This window comes from Toxoplasma gondii, chromosome VIII (assembly GCF_000006565.2).
Source record: "Toxoplasma gondii ME49 chromosome VIII, whole genome shotgun sequence".
NCBI classification, from domain to species: Eukaryota; Apicomplexa; class Conoidasida; order Eucoccidiorida; family Sarcocystidae; genus Toxoplasma; species Toxoplasma gondii.
The window spans coordinates 3752359-3774460 of record NC_031476.1 but is presented as its reverse complement, the minus strand read 5'-3'; the positions used below and the strand labels follow the sequence as shown (position 1 = coordinate 3774460).

Here is a 22102-nt window from a genome sequence, read left to right as displayed (position 1 = left end):
TGCGTCTGCCATGTCAGTAACTCTACACAGGAGCAGCCTACGCAGTTCGTTGGGGAACTTTCAATTTGTTGAGCGACTGAGAGAACGGACCTTGGTGTCTCGTCGCAAGAGACACCTTGATATTTTGGTTCCTCGAAACGGCCCAGAGAATCCACCGAGACGCCCGGCTGCAGAGACACGTCCATTCCGGAGGTCTTCGGCGAACGCAAGTTCATGTTGCATGCAATGATCTCCGATTTGAAAACAATCATGGAAAAAGAAATTTGCAGGAAACACAGAAACGGCGCACCTCGGCGGACGGAAGACGCCAACCAGCGTCTTCATCACCGCCGTCCCTTCCTCCTTTTGATCTCCCCTCCCCAACTCTTCCTTCCTTCTTGCCCCCTCAAAAAAAGTCCATCCGTCTACAAAAAGATCAACCCAGGCATACCAACGCAAGTATATATACGTATGCATATACGTATACATATATATAGACCGATCTATATGTGTATCTATATCTATATGAAAGACAAAATGATATATATATATATATATATATATATATATCAGGCATGTACATGGATAGGACATGTACATCTATGCACCTGCATGCGTATTCTGATGTGCAATTCTTGATTTTGAGTGGGGAGCTGATCGTCTGAAAGAGATGGCGGTCCTGCTGTCTCCGGTTGTGCCTGACGTGAGTGCATCAGGTCGGCTTTCTTTTTTCGGTTGTCTGTGCACTTCTCTCTTCTCGGCTTTCCTCCCTTCACAGGTCTTCGTTCAGGTTTTGCGCGCGTTTGGTTTTCTTTCTCTTCAGCGGCACTCCAGCCAACAACGCGTTTCTGTCTGCGGGGAAGCTGCCATCCAGCGTCACTTGTTCCCCGCCCCGCGCCGGGCCAGCTAGCTGAGCACTCGGGTGTACGTACACCCCAGCCTGCTCTGCCTGGCGCCCGCTTCCCAGACGTTTTTCGCTCTGCACGTCTCCCGAGAGCTGCGCGTCCAGGTCCGCACTGGGCTGGGAGACCTGCGGCTCTGTGGAGGAGGGCACACCGAGTGGCGACAGCTGCGAGCTTGGCGCAGAGGCGGTGGAGCCTTGCGACGCCCTGTGGAGCGCTGCACCAGCTTTCTCTGCACTCGCAGTCGCTTTCTTGAACACGAAAACTTTGTACAGAGAGAACGCCTCGAACTGTGGCTTGTCTAGGCGACTCGTCGCGTTCAAGCGCTCCAGCCAACGCTTGAGCCCCCGCTCAGAGACCGGATCGGCTGCAGCTGCGGCGAGAAACTCCGGAAACGTCATGCTCAGCATGAGCTTCAGACCCAGTGAGGCGGCCACTGCACAAAAACTCCTCCAGGGAAGGACGAACTCCTTCGCGTCGATTGCGTCCGACAGAAAAAAGTGATACTCGACCCCAAACTCTGTCTCCAACCGTTTCCTCAGATGCTCGCCCACGGCTGCGCGCGCCTCCACTGGAAGATCCGCAAACAAGTACTGCTTCCACGCAGACGGATCCGAACCAGCTGACAAACACGCAAAAGGAACATACGAAAACACAACCTGACCCCTCCACCCCCCAAGATGTAAATGTACACGGGCACAACTTCTAGAACGCAGAGATATGCGCTTAAACTTCAGTAAATATATATATATATATAAACATATACATATATATGCGTATCTAATTCTACACGCACACATATCCCACTACGTCTGTCTATCTATCTACATGAATATATATATATATATATATATATATAGACATATACAAATATATATGTATCGACGAAAGACAACGACCCCAAAAGGGGGATTTAACAGGCAGGCACTCATCCATTTGTATATGTTTATTTGTACATAGATACCTAGATATTGACAGATCCATATACCAATATACATACACATGTATATATATATATATATATATTTGCATATGTATTTGTTCAAATAGAAAAATAGGTATTTACCGCTTTTCAGCAAATCTTATTGCGTGTGCAGATACATGGACTCTCTCCTTCGTTCGTTTAACTCGGGGAGAGACGTCATTTGAGGTGGACCTTTGCAGCCCGAGGAGCGCTCCACGTGGAGGCCTCGCGCTCGTACCTGCGGCTTTGATTTTTTCTTTCCTGGCGGCCATCCAGTTTTGGTCGATTCCAGGGGCGCCTTGGAGAAGTTTGTCGACGGTGTCGAGGTCGAAGGTGACGCTGTAGACCTCGTTGCCGAAGTCGCACTTCTCGATCGCCTTCTCTCCTTCGCCTGCACCTTGTCCCGCGTCTGCGCCGAGCGTCTCGGGAGGCTCCTCGGCTTCCGAGACGAACGCGAGTTCAATGAGATGGTCTGCGAGGGCGCCGCAGCAGACGGTGCTTCCGAGAACCATGCCACCCTCTTTCAAGTGGGCCGCTGCTCGGCCGAGTACCTCTCTCGCCTGCTGCTCGGTCTGGACCATATAATGTATCGCCAGCTGAATGGAGACGACGTCGAACTGCTCGGAGCGCAGGAAACTGAGAGCTCGTCGGTCGACCAAGTTCCCCACGTGGAACGCAGGCGGGTGAAGCATTTGCTGGAGAAGATGTCTCGCCGCTTGTCCCTCACGCACACGACGCCGGGCCTCTCGAATTTCCGCAACAGACACATCCACGCCGACGAACTTCCCAATGCAGCGGTCTGCGTACTTCCACATGTCCTGTCCGTGACCGCATGCGAGCTCCAAGACTGTCTGGCCCATCGAGACGTACTTGTTGATCAGCAGGCGCTTCACCTGGATCGAAACGGTGCGGTCGGTGCAAAGCAAAAGAGAGGCTCGAATGGGAGGAAGAGAAGCAACGAAGCCTTCATAAAAGACACCTGGCGAAGACTAGGCGGCGCTGAGAACTTCCAACCGACCACGAACGTTCCCCATTCCGCTCGTGGTCCTTGGGTCATGGTGAAAGAAACACCCCACGAAAAAAACTGCTGAAAGACGTCCGAAAACGGTCAAGTGAGAAATCGACACACGGACATGGAAGACGTTCATGTCGGAACACCGTCTGAAACAAAGCCCCACTGTCGCTGACTACGTACATGTCAAATAGAGGACTACAGCGACTCCCCGACGTCACTGCCTTCCTTCCAGCAGACACCACGCGAGACAGCACTGCGCGGAGACGAAGCGGCAGACACGCACGGGGAGATAAAAACGGACCCACAGAGGACCCTCCAAGGCGGACACAGAGAAATCAATTCTGAAAAAGAGGTTAAACCTCCTGTGAACTCTACCTTCCACAGCCCGCTTAACTGCACATGCAAGCATAACGTTAATGCGTATGTTGCAATATATATATATATATATATATGTCCATATACATCCATATGCATACAACAGTAGATGTCATGACAGACGTATACATGCGTGTACATAAGTATTCGTATACGTCTGTGTGAAGAGTTTGTAACTTCGCTTACTTGGTTGTTATGAATACGAAGTCCTCCGATTCGGGATCGTCCTGCACTGACGAGCCTTCTTTGATTGTAGTGTTTCTGTACAGCGTGTACGACATCGCCCATGTGGTTCGGGAAGTAGAACGGCCCCCCGGAGCCTCCAAAGTCTCCATTGATTTCGTCGATCCACTTTGCCAGAACTTGTGCATTTTCAAAGATCAGAAGCGCCAGTGCTCCAAACGCGTTTCTCTGCCCGCGCTGTCTGCGTTCGAGCTGTCTCTGCAGCGCCCCGCCGCATATCTCCAGGTGTACGTACACCTTTTTGGTCTCCTCATAGCGGTCCACGTCGTCTGCAATGTGTTCCTCTGCGTCGCGGTCTTGTTTCGCGTCTTCAGCGGCGTTCACACCCGGGGCCTTCCTCCCGAGCCCCCCAGGCAGCTGGCCGAGAGCTCGCGAAGGCTTTCCTCCTCGGCCGCGCCATGCGCCCCCCGCAAGCAGCAGCGTCGGCGCTGGAGTCCGACAGTCTGCGACTTCACCTTCCTCCGTGACTACCAGTCTCCATCGAGGCCGGTGGGGGCTCTCCTGTCGCGACCAGTCCACGGGAGGTAGCTCCCAGACGTCTTGCGTCACCCACGCCCTCTGAATCACTTCCTCTCGCAAGCAGGCTGTCTCGCCTGAACTGTGTTCGGTGTTCTCCTCTCCCCCGGCGGACGCCTCTGACCGCGGCCCAGAGGCACCGTCAGTCTCGCTTGAGGTCGCGATCTGCGTCTCGAGTTTTGGGACTTTCGAGAGACTCCTCTCCAACCGAGGAGTGTACAGCGTCGCGATCTCCGACTCGGCTGAAAGGCGAATGTGATTGTCGCTTCGAGGTCGATAAATCAGACGCGCGCCGAGAGGAATTCGCTCCACGACTTCCACGCGGGTCGGCTGCCGTCCTCGCTTGTTTCTCTTCGCAGTGGTGTGTTCTTCTCTGAGCTTCGCCGCCTCCGTTCGAGCGCCCAGAGCGTTCACGCTCTCCTTCTCCTGAGCTCCACTGTCTCGCTGAACAGCACTCGCCTCGCTTATCAACTCGCCCCGCTCTTCCTTCTTCTCTGCAGGTTGCACCTCGCGATCTCCCTTGTTTCCTGTCTCCTTTGCTGGTTGTGTTGCTGCGGTGTTTCCGTCCGTCTCCCCGACAATTCGGTCTCCTACTTTCTCTTCGCGAGCACCCTGTGGGACCATGTCCTCGTCCGGCTCTTCCAAATCGGCCTCTGACACGAGACGGTATCTGAGGACGCGGCCTGCACCGAGTCCCTCCTCAGCTTCTTCGTCGCTCCGCCCCTGCTGCTGCGGCCGCCGCCTTTGCTGCGGATCGGACTTGTCTCCTCCCGAGTCTCCTTTCAACGTGTCTACGATTTGGTAGTGTCTCCGTGAAGGTCGGAGCGCATAAGCCTTGCGCTTCGCCTGCAGGAGGCGCTGGAGCAGTCTCTGCAAAGACAGCTTTCTCTCTCCCTCTGGCGCCGCGCGTCCTTCGTCGCCTGCCACCCCCGCGCGAGACTGGCCATTCGCTTCCCACGGCTGAAACATCACATCGAGATCCACTTGTTCTTCCAGCATCGTCTCCAGCGCCACCGGCAGATTCACCTTCCATCCCGAGAGCTTCCCCACCAGACTCCCCACGCTCACCGACACCACCAACTCCTGCCGCGTCTCCTCCCCGAAGCCGCGCGGCGCTGGACGCGAAGGAGGGTCAACAGAAGAAGAGGACGAAGAAGAAGAGGGCGAAGAAGAAGAGGACGAAGATGAGGAGGCGGAAGATGAGGAGGCGGAAGACGAGGAGGGAGAAGACAACGAAGGAGAGAGAGAAGGGGAGGACGAGGAAGAAGAGGACTGATATGATTCGGGATGTCTAGACACTGGATTGGTTTGTCGACTCGCGTCACAGCACTCGGCAAGAAAAGCCTCGACGCAGCCTTCGACTGTGGGGTCGTAGGAGAGAAGCCGCACACCTGGAAGAAGGCGTCCGCTGCTGGGCGTTCCAAAGCGAGAAAGAAGAACAGAGCCTCGCCGGGGAGAAGAAGCAACAGCCACAGGCAAAACGTCAGATGAAGAAGACGAAGAAGACGAAGAATCGGAGGAAGAAGAAGACGAAGAAGACGAAGAAGCGGAGGAAGAAAACGAGGAAGAAGCAGAGGCAGAGGTGTTTTGGAGAAAGGCATGGCTCTGTGGATGTGGGGCTTCCTCGCCGTCGAAAGGTACTGTCTGTACACTTGAAGCTGGGTTTCCCGCGATCGTCGAGAGTCCCGCGTTCGGGGGGTCGGTTGAAGCAGCGATTCTCGAAGAAATCTGAGACATTTTCTGTTGTGAAAAATCAGAAGAAGTATCGCCTTTTCTCTCCTCGTGCTCTTCAGGTTCGGCAAAAGGGGAGGGAGTTGCACCCCAAGCGCTGCGGGAAGCGGCGCCTCTCGTCGGCTGAAACCCTGGAGGCATCTTTCCACAAAAAAGACGAGTTTAAGACGCAGAAATGCATGCACTCATACTTCAACAAAAGAAGGCATACTCGCAACCATCGACGAAGAAGGAAACGATATACATGTCATGTTTTTGTCTGTGTGTCATGACCAGGTTGCAGTAGAAACGGAAACCAGTGGAAGAGGGCGGGGGAGATATATGGAATTTGTGGAATTTGTCTGTTTCTTTGTTCGAAACGTCTGGCGGTCGTCTCGTTAGAAAAGAAGCCTGAGAGAAGGAGGCGTGGGAAGAAGCGAACGAAAGCCGCGAAGTGTGCCTGCCCTTCTTGAGCTCCGTTGCCGTTGCTCTTCTGTTCCGCTGTCATGAACATGGAGCTCGACCGAGGAGACAAATCTTAAACTTTTTCTTGGCCAACCTCGGCGGCAAAGCCCCGCGACTCTGTGCTTGAGAAAAGGTGCTGCTAGGAATCGAGTTCCGATAGTCGTATCGGACTTTTCCCGCGTAGAAAGTCTCCGAAAAAGCGACACTTAGAGCATGGGGAGACGCAAGAAATATAATAGAAGAGAACAAAGAAGAAAACGTTTCTACAGCGCAGAAAACGGCCCAGAAAAAGAGGACCTGCTGGGGTTGGGCGGCCTCCGTGAGCGCCTGCGTGATAACCGGATGAGCTTTTGACCCAGATTCGCGGGAGAAAACACGAAAAATTGGTGAGAAGTGGCGATGTGTGTGGATGGAAAAGAACAGGAATCAGTGAAACTGTGAAAAAAACAAGTTGCCGGGTGAAATTTTCTTGTTGGGGTCGCAAAGAAGCAGCGCGCATATGCGTCGCACTTGGTGTCTGGCAACAATGAAGGACTTTGCATGTGTGCATAGACGCAAGCCTGGGGAGGAATGAATTCTCTTCCGATGAACTCGTGGTGCAGCCCTGCAATCAACAAGTGGAAACGCCTTTGCATTTGGACAGCAAAAGAATCCGCAGATTGCTTAGACAGTCTTCTTCTATTCAACATGTGACACATGGTCCGGTTTCGAAGATAGGATTTTTCTTTTACCGTAGGAAGATATCCTTCGTGATTGTCAGAGGCATTTCACAAGCCACTTGCAGCTTCTTTATGTCATAAACCGTTTCAAGTCTTTCTTGAGCACGCAGCAAAGGTGCGATATCCTCCGTACACAGCTGTGGGGAACTGTCGACGTCGACTTACACTGGATAGTTCGATACTAATACTGGCGAGTCAAGGCTGGTGAATCGAAGGAGAGGCACAGAAGGAAAACCAGAATCGTCTGACAACAATGAAGATACACAGAATTGTCTTCAGACATGTCAGATGAAAAAAGGAGTACTTTCTCCGATAATTTAGTACGCACCCATACTCAAACCAGGATGCCAGTACACAGAGACAGAATATATCTATATATATATATATATATATATATATATAAATATATGCATATATAGTATGTAACTTGATGTTTACATGCACGCATGTAGATATGTGTGTGTTTGAATGTGTATTTAAAGGGTTGCATACTTGTTTGTCGTAAAGTTCTTCTCCCTCGAGGACTTTCTCCTGGTGCGGCTGCAGTCCTGCGGACTCAACAGAAGAATTTGACCTTCCAGTGTGTTTTCTCTGACACAGGCAGAACGGACGGTGGCTAGTCAGTCTGTTCGCAGCACTGCTTTATATCGTTCCGTAGTGGAGTCTGGCGCATTATGCCATGCTGAAATGGGTCCCACCCTATCTTTTTTTTACGACGGTTTGTGGGTGGTCGTGTCACCTCTTTCTGATCTGGGCTTGCTGAGACTCGATCCCCAGATCTGCAAAGCGTTACATCGTTTTTTTCCAGGACAGGGACGAAGGACCGTTCTTGACAAAAATGCGAACATCTCAACTGAAATCTGAAGAATCCATGCGGAGGCAGAATGCTCCAAAACACGGACGGGGGCTTCCTCTTAGAGTTTCGTTGCTCTCTACGAATCTCTGGCGCATTCACAGGCCACACCGTGATACATTTCCTAGTATTTCGGAAACCAGATCATATATCTATCCTCGAATAGAACGGATACTCCGAGAAAAAGAGAGAAATGTGCAAGGCGCAAGCGTATCCAACAGCGTTCAAAGAACCCATCGCCGGAATTGGTCCTCGGGGAGTTCTCAGATACTGCAGACTTCTGGACACACAATCACAGAAATACTGGCTTCGACGAGGGTAGAAAGACATTTGTTGAACTGTAAAGGAAAGGTGTGGCAGATCCGTCAAACCAAGAGACTCTTGCACGGAGGCTGATCCAAGTAGATCTGGTAGGCATTTTGCACCGTCGGAGGACGAGAGACAACAGTGTTAACCTCAGTCCATATCCTACGCGTGAAACATAACAGATATTGAGTATCCTACGTTACGCACGCATCTTTGAAAGCCTTTTTTCCGCATCGTGTGAACCCTTCATCCGGCGCAAGTGTTAAAGAAACACAGCAGTACGCGCATGCGCCTCTCGCTGTTTAGGTTATTCTGAATTTTGACACGTTGCTACCATCACGAAAGGAGTGAAACAGGCAAGCGAGGAAAGACTTTCTGTAAAGAGAGCGAGCGTGTCGCCTCCCTGCAACGGTAGACATGCATTCGCAGTTACTCTCCATAACAAAGGCAAAGCAGAGTAATCGCGGTGATCCACCGGCTTTTTCGCCCTCTATCATTTAGCTAACCTATGGAACCAAGATCTTCCCCAAAAACTCTGCGAAGAGAAACGCCATTGACACGTTCCTTCAAACCTCTAGTGTACACCTGTTATCCACTTACCGACAATTGTTTATCGAAATATACACTACATATGTGTAAATATGTACCTGTTTCAAATGAAGAATGTCTATCCGTGCGCAGTGGTGAGAATTTCTTATTACGTCCTCACTGGGCACTAGAGTCTAGAAAACTTCACTTAAGCACAGCATCACCGCGTACAAACGCTTGGAGAGCGTAGAACTCTATGAGTCCGCTGTCTCCACGATATGCGCCTGTTCAACAGCTGCGTGTTACACTCTTTCACTGGACGCTTCCAAGGTCCTCTCATACATTTCGTTTTCTAGAGATGGACTTGGTATTGCTGCTAATGATTTCAATTTGCTACTGGCCCTGAATTCAATCTTCCTGTTCAAGTCCCTCCTAGTCGGGCGCCTCTGTTGTAAAGAAACTGTTTGAGTTTCCTTTTTCACAGAAGCACTGCAACTGTATTTCTGCTTGACAACGTTCGCATCACTTTCCTCTTTCCGTCGTTTCGTCTTGCTTTATTTCACTCTACGGATCTTCGCAAGAGCTCTCCGATTGACAGGCACTTGTCACACGCAGAAACCTGTAACCGATCTGACGATCAGCGACGGCGCCTCCGGGATACTTGAGGGTTTTTTGCCGATATCGCGTTCTTCAGCCAAGCAGAAATGCCTTTTTCTCGTCTTCCTGGTCGCCGAGACGTCGAAAAGAAGAGTAGCGCTCCAAACACCCTTGATCTGTCGACAAACGCTCTCCGGCAAAGAGTGGCGGTCAGCGGGAGAAGCGGCTCAGGCGGGTTGCTTACGCAGTTAGGTTTCCGCTTTTTGTGCATTTTCATTTCAAGCATGTAGCACTTGCCACCAGCATGTTACATCATCCTGTGCGTGTGGAGGAAATCGGGTGATGAAAACAAGAACATGTTGATCACACGTTCTACAAATCCTAAAAATGCCGCCGGGATCTGCCGCATGATTGAACGAGCGTGTGAGGGCTGCTTTCCCTGTTGCTGCGAATCTAGGAATGGGTACATCGTTTGCTTTTGTTCCAATTCTTCGATTATTTCCGTGCTTCACGCGTGTCTCACTCTTTTTGCATACAGGGGGTTCGTTTGTTTTTGTGAAAATGGACAGGAAACGAAATCGCCATTCATTTTGTCTGCCACTGCACAGGCAGGCGCCGCCAGGTTTTCACTCGTTTACTTAGTCGCTTTTACTCATCCCTCTCCATGGTTTGCAGAAGGATTCTACGCGTGGTTTTCCTGCGCTCTGAAAGTACATTTTCGCAGGAACCCCTGTTCGATGACTGCTCTGTGTCTGTAGAGTCCAATCGGAACAGTTCCGTTTTGGATTCGGGCGTTGTCAACTTCCAGACCTCAAACAAGAGCCTGGTGTAGTTTTCCTTCCAGAATACCCGTCCCTCAGTGATGAACGTTTTCCCGGGTTGTTCCTCGCGTTTTACTTTTTTCCCCTTCTTCGTGGAGCTCGCCTCGTTCGACTGGCTTTCGTACGGCCCCGGCTTCGGTTTTGCTCTTTTTCGCACCTCGACCGTCTTTTCCGTCGACCTTTTGTGTTCGGGCTCTGCTTTTGATCCCGAAGTTCAGAATACTTGCGTCGATCCCTGCACTCAGCGTTACCTTCGCCTGCTTCCCCACTTCCCACGCGTTTTCTCCCGTTTTTGTTTGTCATTGTCTCCTCCCCCGAACGATGGATGCTAACGGAGCTTTCCTTCCAACCCTTCTATCTCAGGAGCGAGTAGATCGTTTTTCTAGCAGTTCGCTTCCCTCTCAGAACTCCACCTCTGTCTATGCGCCACCGCGGGCTTTTGCGCAGACCGCTTCGTTTCCTTCTTCGTTTTCCTCTTACCAGAACGCCCATTTCCCCACTTCTTCGTTTCCCCCTTCGCTTCCAGCCTCTTCACTGCCTCCCGCCTCGTTCCCTCCTCCGCCTGCCTCTCCGTCACCACTGACACTGCGAGATTTTCTGCAGCTGCTCGGCGAGAGTGTCGCTGTCCTGGAGGGTTTGCGGCTCCTGCTTTTGCAGCTCCTTCAGTGGGGCGGAGAGGTTGGCAGCGTGATCCGCGCCTCCACTTTTCTCCACAAGTTCCTGTCCTTGCTCGCCCGCCTGTTGCGGTTTCTTCTGTCACCGCTGTCCAGGATCTGGCAATGGGTACCTTTCCTGCTGGTCAGGAAGCAAAGCGCTCACGACCAGCCAACGCGTGAACCCCTTCCGCCCTCGGTGAGCAGCTATGGAGACAGACGAGCAGGCAACTCGGGGATTTTGCCTGATGCGCAGTCTTCCCGCGCCTTGGCACACACCTTTCAGAACGCTTGGCGGTCGGCCGGAGGTGTACATACACCCTGGGGCGCCTACCGTTCCTCTCAGGGGTGGTATGGGTCGGAGTTCGCGGACGCGAAATCGAACGGTGACGAGGCGGACTACAACTCGAAGTCGGGTGCCTACTTCCAGGCAATCGGGACAGAACGCAAGTCGGGAAGAGGGCGGTTTCCGCCAGCTTGGAGGACTTCGGTGACAGGCGCGGCATGGCTGTGGCGCGGGCGCAGCGGCGTGGTGGTCTACTCTGCGTTAGTCTTGGTTCTTGCCTACAAACTCCACTCACTTTGGAAGAAGTACGGGTACGTCCGACGTAGAACGCGTTCACAAAGGGGGACAAGCCGATTGTGAACGGGGGGGGGATAAACCCAGTGAAAAGGGTGAGGAAAAGCGCTTTCAGTGCCTGTGGAACGCATTGTGTATATCGCGATGTTGGTGTCCAGACATCGAGAAAGGAACCTCGCCGACCGACAGGACTGGAGGTACAGTTTTAGGTGTGGGCCCAAACCACATCACAACGCGAAACCTGTCCATTTCGTATCCCTTGACCGGGGCTCCGTTGTCTGTACTTTCACTGCTTTCTATCCATTCATGCCCAGGTTCGCTGCAACTGTGAGCCATCAGACCGCCTGTCTTGAAACTATGGTATTGGCCAGTCTTTTCGGATCTGCAAGTGTCTTTTTCTGACGCACTCCAAGAACGCTCCGATGTGCTCTTCGGCATGCGGTCGCATCCCCTGATTTGTTGATTTGTTTCGACCGCTCCTCTTTGCGGTACCAGCCGGCGGAGTGTCGCGCGACGTAGCTCTCGCTCTGCCGACTCGGTGGCGGGTCCTGTGGGTTCCAGCTCGATTTCCTCTTGTATTTTCGCATGCATGCGCTTCTCCTCAGGCGTCTGACGCGTGGTGCACTGAGTGCGTTGTCGCTTGTTCTGCCTTGGTTACTACGGCTTTCAGACAGCTTCTTTCGCGGTATCGCAGGGCCGCCAGAACTCTCGCTTGTCGCCGCGAGGCAGTGCAAGAGAGAGAGAGGAGACAGGCCGCCCTCGACGAGCAACGGACCAGACAGGAACTGCTTTATTCGCTGTTTCAGTCTTTGCGGAAGAAGCGAAACGACCTACTTCTTGCGTCTTCTTCCCAAGAAGCCGCTTCGTCTGCAAATGGCCCTTCGGTCGCAGCCTGTGCTGACGCATCGGCATCCTCTTCCTTCTCTTCGTCTTCTCTCTCGACAACGCCTGGCGCGGAAGAGGGGAGAGAGATGTTGGCTCTCGAGACCGAAGCGCAAAAGGCAAGAATGGATCGACTCGTGGACGGCGGTAGCTCTCTGTCGCTCTGCTCACCTCAAAGAAGCGCCACAAACCTCGTCGCTTCCGAAGGAGAGAAGACGCCCCCTGTGTGGAAGCTCGACGCCAGTGAAGCGCCTCCGCCTTTCGCAGGTCGCCTCGACAGACGATCCTCCTCGGCCAGCGGCGGCAACGGCGAAGAGGCAACAGGAGAGAAAGAAAGCGGAGAAGACGAAAAAGAAAAAAGGGAAGGAGACACGGAAGAAGAAGGAGAAGCAGCAAGAGAAGAAGAGAGAGAAGACGAAAGAGAAGACGGAAGAAAAGAAGAAAGAAAAGAAGGAAGCGACGAAGGAAACGAAGAAGAACGAAACGAAGGAAGGGACGACAAAGAACCAACTGAGAAGCCAGGTGAATGTCGTGTACATACTGTGACATGCGACGAACTCGAGGCTCTCCACCTGAGGCAACAAGAGCAGACCGATCGACTGAACTTTCATGGGGAGACGCGAGGCGGAACTGCATGCGACGTCGATGGGATCGCCTCGAGGAGCGTTCGAATTGAAAAGCTGGAGGAAACCTCCAGTTCTTCAGATGCCTGTGAGGACCCCGGTGTCGGTTCTCACTCGCCGGCCGAGAGGTATTGTGCTTCGCCGACAACGGCCTCAACCGCACCTGCTATCTTCGCTGACGGACAACCTTGTGGGGAAACAGCGGACCCCCCATCCTCAGTTCACGTTCCCTTCTGTGAAGATTCGTCATCGACTCTTCTGTTGAAACAATCAGCTTCTTCTCCATCTTCAACGCTCCTGTCCTCTGCTTTCTCTGCTCCCTTGCCGTCTTCGTCTTCCTCTTCTCGTCCATCCTCCTGTTCCTCTTCTGCTGCCTCTTCTCCGCTTTTATGTCAGCCAGACGACACCGTTACTGAAGGCCTCGTTGGAAGAGCCTCAGAGACATTGCCGAACTCCGGAACGGAGGTTTCGGGTGTCTGTACACGTTTACTTGGAACGCAGAAGCGAACCACGCCGGCATTTGAAGTCAATCCGTTTTTGAGTTTGCTCTCGAGCACAGATCCCGAGATGGCGAGTGTGTCGGAAAAGCGAGACCCCGCTTTTCCTTTTATAACGCGCGAGAACACTCTCCCATCTTCAAACCTTGAAAGCGCTTTTCCTTCCTTAGAGTCGCTGACGAACTGGCAGGTTCAACCGACATTTCAGACGGGAGACAGGAGGAAACAGCAGGACAAGAGTGCAGAAGATCTTTCTAAAACCTCCGTCGCCACACTCTCTTACGAGGGTCAAGGCTCCTCGCCGCCACCGCAGACTTATCAAGTCTCTTCATCTCTCCTGTCTCCTTCCCCGGCTTCTTCCTCATCTGACTCTTCACCAACGTCGTTCTCGTCTTCTTCCGCTCTTCCTTCCTCTTCGTCTTCCACCATCGCTCCGCTGTCTCTTCCTCACACGCCTCTCCCGTCATTTCTTCCTCTCTCTGCGTTTCTCCCTTCCAGCACAGGCGCTGTCCTGGGAGAAGTGGAGGGAACGCGCGATTACCACTCCCGCCTTATATTCGGAGACCGCTTACGGCCAGCCTGTCCTAGCCTTCCAGAGAACCCCGAGACTTCTTCTGGCTCTCTGGAAGAACTCAGCCGTATGACGAGCGGACTCGACGAAGGAAGAGGTGCTGGCCGAGAGGAGGGAGTGAATTCAGTTCATCAGAAGAAAGCGAAGAAGTCAAGTCGCAAAAGAAGTGAAGGAACCCTCGGGACTCTGAACCGTAATGCATGCGTTGGGCGTTCCCTCGAGGCAGAAAAAACTGGACGGATTCGGAAAAAAGACAAAGGTGAAGATCCCGATTTGCGCGCGACAGCCGAATCCATCTGGCGCTCTCAGCAGGAGGACCTGAGGGCCCTCTTGGGCGTATGTACACCCCAGCAGGGACGCCGAGACATCCGCCGAGTACGATGAAAAGGGTGGACTTCACACAACAGTGTTTCGTTTAAGAGAACGTTAAGGAAAAGCGGAGGTTGCTGCTTCTCAGAAATACTTCTTCTGAAATCAGTCTGTAGAGGGAAACACCGCGAGGCGAGGCCTGAGGTTGCGTGCAGCCCAAGAAGAAGTGCTAGACATCCGTCCAGTCAGACGCGTTTTCTTCAAGAGTGAGAACACCGTCAGGCTGCAGCATCGTTGAGAAGGAACAAAGAGAGAAAGCAAGGACGCTAAACCCTGAACGTCCTCACGGTCGCCGAGAAGAGACGCTTCCGTAGCGAGTGAGGAAGGCTAGTGCTTTTTTTTGATGAAAACAATTTGTTGCTACCGCCTACAAAGAGACAAATTCACTGCTTGCCACTCATAGGCAAAGTCTAGCGGCACGCAAAACAGTGAGGGTTTGACGATGTCCTTGCACTGTCTCTCGTCGTCTCCGACTTGACTACCCTGTTGGAAGGCTTGACACCGTTTGCTTCATCAATATGTCCAGAGATTGCGCGTGTCATTGAGGCTTTCCCGCATACGCAGACAGAGAAAAAAGACGCGAAATCCCTTTTCTGGAATGGCCGTGAACGAAACCGTTTTCTGTTTACGAGACCGTTTCCTTAACTGCTTCGAAGCGTTAAGACAAACCAGTATCAGAAGCGAAGAAAGGACACAATCTGCAAACAAGAAACGCACTCTTTCGCCGCACGCGTTTCTAGCTTTGTTTTTGCACAGAGTCAAATGCGAACTCCTCCAGGCCAATGTAGGTGATGTTATTGGGCTATGCATGCCCACCACTACGGCCTTGTCATAAGCTAAAAACGCGCTCATGAGAGTACTGCTTTCCACGCATACTCAAACACATTTCTTCCAATGGCAGCGCAGTACAAACAAGTTCAAACATCAATATGCAGTGGGGCTTAATATACTATTTATACATATATATACATATAGGCATAAGATGTGCTATATAATTTATTTATATTATATTACATATATTTTTATATATATTTTATATATCTTTGCAGAGACAGCCATTCACGTTTTCTGAGTGTTGCACTGCGTGACCCTTGGGCCTGGTCTGTGCCGTGTCATCTAGGCGCCGTCCGTGTCGGTTTTCGCATCCGTTTCTGGTATCTGGAAACTCGACAGAAAGTGCGTTTCTACCGCGCGAAGGGCTTCCAGTTCGTAGACTTGGGAAGCGTGAAAAGACGCGAAAAGGCGAGTTTGCACAGACAGTTGACAATGATTCAGAAGCAGTTTCTCGCGAGGCGAAGATGGTCAGTGGGTCGGTCTAGGTGTCCAGCAATCATCTACGCAGAGAGAACTTTGAGGACGTTTCACAGCTACTTGGAACGCTAGAAGACCAAATGACGCAGGAGCCATCAGTCGGCAAGGCCTCTCCTCGGCGCATCAACGCATGCAGTGTGAAAAAGCTTTGAGTGCCTCTGCACATCCATGAACAGATGTGGGCACGTGCATTCGTGAACTTGAGTGCTTGACGAATGACTGTCTGCACACCTGACTCTGTCGCTTCGTTTGTGTTTTTGGAACGAGCGGTTCTCTCATCCTTTTCCGTGAATGTTTACGCTGAGGCTGTTTCGCACTGGCGCCGGCCTCTCGCTTTCCCTCTCTTCGACCTGACGCCGAGCGTCCACTTTCTCTCCGTCACGGTCGCAGTCTCGAGGTCTCCAGCTGGCGACCCGCCTCGGACTGCCGGCTCGTCTTCAGAGCGTCGCCGGAGGTCCCTCCCGGCGCGTTCGCAGCTACATTTCCTTGATGTGCAGCCTGGGGCAGACGTTCATGCTCATGAGTTCTTGGAAGAGGAGCTTGCATGCGTAAGGCATGCGGATCGGCGCGACGTGTTTTCCACTTTTGCAGTACGGGCACCAGCCTTCGTAGCCCATCAAGCCACACGTCGAGCAGACACTCGCCTCGAAGACATCGGAGCTGAGCATCAGGCGTTCCATCAGCAACGCGCTGCTTCCGTAAGCGACGAGGCAGTCTCTCTCCATCTCGCCGAGGCGTAGGCCGCCTTCCTTGGCGCGACCCTCCGTCGGCTGTCGCGTGAGAAGTTGCCGCGGTCCGCGGCCTCTCGCGTGGATCTTGTCCTGGACCATGTGCTTCAGCTTTTGGTAGTAGATGGGTCCGGCAAAAACGTAGGTCTGCAGCGCCTCGCCGGTAATGCCCGACGTCAGGTACTCCTTCCCCGAGTAGTGGAAGCCGTGAGCCGCGAGGATCTCGCCGAGCGTCTCGACCCCGACGCCTCCAAAGGCTGTGCCGTACTGACAGGCGCCGACTTGCAGGGCGCTCTTCCCCGCGATCAACTCCATCATTTTGCCGACCGTCATGCGCGAGGGGAAGCCGTGCGGATTCATGATCAAGTCTGGACACCATCCGGACTCGGCGAACGGCAGGTCTTCGGCCGGGGCAATCAAGCCCACGACACCCTTTTGGCCGTGTCGAGAGCTGAACTTGTCCCCGAGTTCCGGCAGCCGCGTCTGGCGCATCATCACTTTGTAGGTTCGACAGCCGTCCGAGTTGTCCGTGCAGACGACGCGCTCGACGTAGGAAGGAACGACCGTCTTGTACCGCGCAAATGACGGCGCGTACAGCGAGTTGTCCAGCTGCAGAGGGTCGCTCACATGTTCCCGAGTATTGGTCGGCGAGAACTTGTGGACGTACACTTGGTCTTCTTCCAGGAGTTCGCCGACGCGGACTACGCCGTCGTCTTCCAGCGCCTCGAAGCGACGAGAAACCGCGCCTCTGCCGCCCGGGAAAAAACTCTTTCGGTGCAGTCCCGACGCCGCCTTACCGCTCCCTGGCCCGGAGGCTTGCGCGACAGGCGGTGGGAAGGTTCGATCCGTCGATCCGTTGAAGTACTTCTTCAGCTCCACAGAGTAACGCCGCAGCGCGAAGCAACGCCCGAATCCCCGATCCACCGCCCCCCGATTCAACACAATCGCGTCTTCAATGTCGTAGCCAGAAAAACTCATAATCGCCACACTTGCATTCTGACCTAAAAACACACACAGAGCGGAAACAAACGATACACGCACACATACATATACATGCATATGCGTACATATGTACGAAAGGAAATATACATACATATTTGTGTACATGTTTATATATATATATATATATATATATATATATAAACATGTACACAAATAGATGCATGCCGGATATGTACACCTTAATATACACAGATAGGTCGACACAAGTACGCATAAAGAGACACACAGATATATGGACAACTGTCTGTGACGGTGTGCTCCCTCTTGAGTCGCATGCAGATCCTCCGGGTGTAGATGCAGCAAGTTGCACTGGTCGCGTTTCGAAAAGCGAGAAAGAAGGCCTTTCTCCCGAACGTCCAAAAACCAAGTGTCACAGCTGCTTCGCCGTATGATGCATTCCTTGTCTCGCTCTCCCAAAAAAAGACCAAACAGGACCCACAACCACCTCGACCGTCTTCACCACTGACATAAATATGCATATCTGTACACAGATATATATATATATATATTTATATAAATAAATAAATATATACATATATATATGTATATATATATATATATGTATATGGATACATATATGAATGCATATGTATATCAAAACAAAGCACATTTAAACACATTGACACCTACAGATTCGCATGTGGACCTACACATGCATGGACGTGTGTATCTCAACATATGTGCGGATGTGACATGGCGAGAGAGAGTGACAATGGTCCTGTGGACGGAGTGACATCTTTGCGAGATGTTCGATTTGATGTGAAGAAGTCCCTCTTGGAGTTGGGTTTAGGCCGCACCTGCCGGGAGCTGTTCGAAGTGGACCAGGTCGAGAGTTCTGGATTTGCAGAGCGGTTTTTGTGGGTACACGAGGAGGTAGAGGAGGGTGTCGCATCTGTTGAATTGATTGTAGGCGATCGCGCCCATCGCCTGCTTGCCCATGGCGCACTGGTATGTGTTTCGCGGACTCTGGTTGTGGTTTGGGAACGCGATGAGGCCGGCGACGACGCCGAGGAGCGTCAGCGGGTCGATTTCGAGGTGTGTCGTCTCTGCAGTGATGTCTTCCTCTCTGAGGGCGATGAGCAAGTTGTTTTCCTCGTTAACGTCGATCCACTCGAGAATGCTGCTCCTCAAAAGGTCCATGAAACACATCTCGCCGTTCTCGAGCTGGGCCATGTGCGTCGGCAAGAGTCGCGGACGACCGGAGTCCACGACGATCAGCGGCCGACAGAGTCTCCCGCCGTCGGAGGCGATGTACACTGTCTTGTGCGCTTCGTTCACATGGACGGAGACGAACTCGCCGACTTCGCCGTGTCTCCGCAGCAAGCGAATGTTCTTCATCAGCTGGCGAGGTCGTCGGTGGACGCCGAGAAGCGCGCCGTTGAGCATGACCAGGTACGTTCCGCGGTCGTGGAGTTCCTCGCCGCTGATGGCGTCGGCGTCTTCGACTCCGAGGCAGAAGGCGAGAGACGAGATCGGCGTTGGGTCTTCGTCCGTCGTCACGTGAGTCACCAGCGCGAGGTTCTTCACCAAGCCGCAGGACTCGCCCTCAGGTGTGTCGCAGGGACAGAGCATGCCCCACTGCGAAGGCTGCAGCGCTCGCGGTCCGGAGACTTTGCGACCTTTCTCGAACTGCGAGTTGATCCGCGTCATCATCCCGAGAGTTGCGATGTAGGACAGACGCGAGAGGACCTGCGAGACGCCCGAGCGTTCCATGCGAAACCGCTTGATCGTCCAGTTCCCCGTGCTCAGAGCCGTCTGCATGCCGCGCGTGATGATGTCTGTCGGCAGATTCCGGAAGCAGTCGGGGTACGGCACCTCGTCCTTCCTCGATCCGAGGCCGCCTGCACCGCCTCGCGCCTGGTGGTACCGGCTGAGGGCGTAGTCCGCTTGCTTCTTCACATGGGTGCAGAACCGCTTGAACAGATCTTCAAAGAGCAGCGAGAGCAGCTGCCCGGCGAGCTCCAGGCGCTTGTTTCCGTAGTAGTCTTTGTCGTCCATCAGCGACGGGTCGCTCGCCGCGTCGAGCACACGACGAATCATCAAACACAAAAACCTCGTCTTTGCGCGGAAGTCGCTCCCCGTCGTCTCGATGTGCGACAGAACTACGCGGTGCAGAACGTCCACTGCCTCGTCAACCACAGACTTCGCGCTCCGGCCTGCGCCGCCGCGCTCGGACAGCAGCGCGCCGCGCGCGACCGGAGTGAAAAATCCCTTCGCCTGCATCTTGGGCCGAATCCGCGAACCGACCCACAACAGCGCCTGCTGCTGAGTCAGGACATTTTCTGTATGGCAGTCCTGCAGCGAGAGCGAAACCGCCTCCTGCGCGGTGTTCCCCGTCACATCTGCGAGCGCCCCGCCAGCGCCAATCATCTGCATGATTTCCTGGTCCGTCTCCGTCCCCATCGCGCGTAGTACAATGCATGCAGGCAAGTCGTCCAGAAACGAGTTGTGCCGCAAATACAACTTGTTGTTCTTCAGGACCACGGCCGTCCGCGACTTCGACTCTGCCGTCGCCGACGTCACCGTCGCACAGACGTTGTGCTTCATGTCCGTCTGAGCACCGTGGAGACGAAACGCAAAAAACAGAGCGAAATAAAAGGTCCATGCGACGTCGAGACGAAACGCAAAAACCAGTCGCCGCGCACAAACGCCGTGCTCCACGTTGTGTCTCAAAAAAAAGGAACCAAGGTGCGACTCTGCCGACACAAACACCGTCCTGATCACAGACACAGATACCTTCACATATATGCATATAAGCATACCTATACATGTATATATATATATATATATATAATTTTATGTTTGAAGAGACATACACATTTTGATGTATCTACGTGATGATGTGTGTGGGCTGAATCTGCGTAATTTGGAAAGCAAAATCGCGCGGAAGTCCCAGGGAGAAACAGAACTCGCTGTGTTTGTCCTCGAAGGTGGAGACGAGCGGACGCGCAGTTGCGAGGAGAAGGAGGAAGGCTCGACTGGTGCAGCGAGAAGGAAACAGGAAGCGCGTCTGAAGACCAGCTGCACGCGTCTACTCGAGGGAACGCCGGAGGAGGATTGCAAGGAAAAAAATCGCAAGCGCCAGAAAAAGCGGACAGATGCGCCTTCCCAGGTGACAAGCGACGAGGAGGAACCCACGGGAAGACACGCGCGAGAGAGAAGAAATGCCTGGTGAGACATAGACGCGATTCTCGCCTTACCTCCACGATGATTCGGTTCTTCGAGAGTTGCTCTTGCATCAGCAAAACCTGGAGAGAAAGTCGCGAAACAGGACGAGGAAGCAGTGAAAAAAGGCTTCTGCAGACGCCTGCTTGCGAGGTGAGACTCCTGCCCAAGCAGATCTACCACGTACCCCACAAGTGCATTTGTGAAGCAATCGCAATTTGGAAAACGAACTCCACCACAAAGACAGCCACAACAGTCCACGGAAACCGCGACATTCACACAAAGAGACACATACACAAAAAAGCAGCCATTCGTTCATGGTTACACACAAACATATATATATATATATATATATATATATATATGGATATATGCATGTATACATGCATGAATGGATGAATCTACGAATCCCGGTAAATATGTGTCTGTGTCTCTACCCTCACGTCTGGTTGCACCCTCACCTAGGGTACATATATTTTTGTATGGCCCTCGTTTTTTTGTGATATTTCGATGTGAGTTTTTCGGTGTGTACGAGGCTGCGCTCGTAGGTCTCGAGGGGGGAGAGCACTGGGATTGTTGTCTGTTGATTTGCGTTCAGCGTTTCTTCGCGCGGACCGAGGCCTGGCTTCAGGCTCACCTTTTCTGTGCCCTTGACGATGAAGTAGCCGCCAGGGTCGAAAGGGCACTCGCCGAGTCTCTGCAAGGTTTGAGGATCCTTGCCGTGGAGGACGCAGACGCGGCTTCGGAGCATGACGGGGATCGAGCCGATTTCCACATGCTTTCTGCGGATGATTTCGTCGCCTTTGCTGTACTCCGCGTCGACGAAGACCGGCGCCGCGTAGGTGATTTCGCGGGTGCGGCAAATCCGCGGTGTGAGTCTCTGCAGAATCATGCCTTCCTCGTAGCGCGGCGTTCCGACGGAGATGTTGAGGAACTCGATGAAGAACGACGGGTCGACGTCGCTCTTCACGAGCCGATTGGAAGGCGCGCGGAGAATGTTCTGCAGCTCAGTGTCCACGAAGAAATTGTACGACTCAATGTGTTGGTGCACCAGTCCCTTCGCCGCGAAGAAGGCCGGAAGCAAGCGCCATTTGTCCGGCACAGTGCAGACAGGCTTCCCCGACGCGTAAGGATCTGCCACAGTCGCATTACAAGAAGAAGAAGAATCGGCGCTCTTCTTCGGAACGGAGGCAAATCGAACGCTCTTCTTCGCGCGGCCGCCCTCCTCGCGCGTCTCCAGAGAAGCTGGGGACGCCGGAGGAACGGCAGAAGGAACGGCAGAAGGAGCGGCAGAAGGCGACGAAGAAGGCCGCGAGCTCGCAGAGGAACGACCCCCAGGTGGGCGACAGTAGGGGATTCTTCGGTCGGAAGGAACGCTCGCGCCGTAGGGAAACCTCAGCCTCGTCGACGAAGAGGGAGAAGAGGCGGAGGCATCACCAGACGTCTTCTCGCTCTCGTTTTGCGTCGTGTCTCTCCAGTTCTTCAGACCTCCGAGGCGAGGCGAGAGGGAGGCAAGAGGGTCAACCTCACCCGAGACGACGGCCGCAGGCGCCGGAGAGACTCGCTTCTTCCCAGTCATCTCGACAGACGGAGAACAGCGACTCTCCATCGGGGAGAAGAGGACAGAGACTCCTTCACAACAGGAAATCCATTTTCTGCTCGGTCGCTCTCTCTGTCCGCGCCTGTTTCCACGCGACTCTCCTGCTTCTCTGCTGGCGTTCCAAGGAC

At 53.1% G+C, this 22102-nt stretch overlaps 3 protein-coding genes across 3 annotated transcripts; 1 reads left to right on the top strand and 2 right to left on the bottom strand.

Moving 5' to 3' along the window:
- Window positions 1–751: 751 nt before the first annotated feature.
- Window positions 752–5866, bottom strand: TGME49_272720 (methyltransferase domain-containing protein; the record flags this gene model as incomplete). Its single annotated transcript, XM_002365863.1, has 3 exons — window positions 752–1503; window positions 2084–2738; window positions 3422–5866. The coding sequence occupies 3 exons, from the start codon at window positions 5864–5866 to the stop codon at window positions 752–754; spliced, it is 3852 nt and encodes a 1283-aa protein (XP_002365904.1).
- A 4448-nt stretch (window positions 5867–10314) lies between these two features.
- Window positions 10315–14394, top strand: TGME49_272730 (hypothetical protein; the record flags this gene model as incomplete). The annotated part of the gene is made up of 3 exons (XM_002365864.1): window positions 10315–11243; window positions 11541–11553; window positions 12033–14394. The coding sequence occupies 3 exons, from the start codon at window positions 10315–10317 to the stop codon at window positions 14181–14183; spliced, it is 3093 nt and encodes a 1030-aa protein (XP_002365905.1). The 3' UTR covers window positions 14184–14394.
- Window positions 14395–15955: 1561 nt separating this feature from the next.
- On the bottom strand, window positions 15956–21983 carry POLR3B (DNA-directed RNA polymerase III RPC2; the record flags this gene model as incomplete). Its single annotated transcript, XM_002365865.2, has 4 exons — window positions 15956–17208; window positions 18007–19762; window positions 20410–20457; window positions 21012–21983. 4 exons carry the CDS (start codon window positions 21981–21983, stop codon window positions 15956–15958), a joined length of 4029 nt encoding a protein of 1342 aa, XP_002365906.2.
- Window positions 21984–22102: the final 119 nt, after the last annotated feature.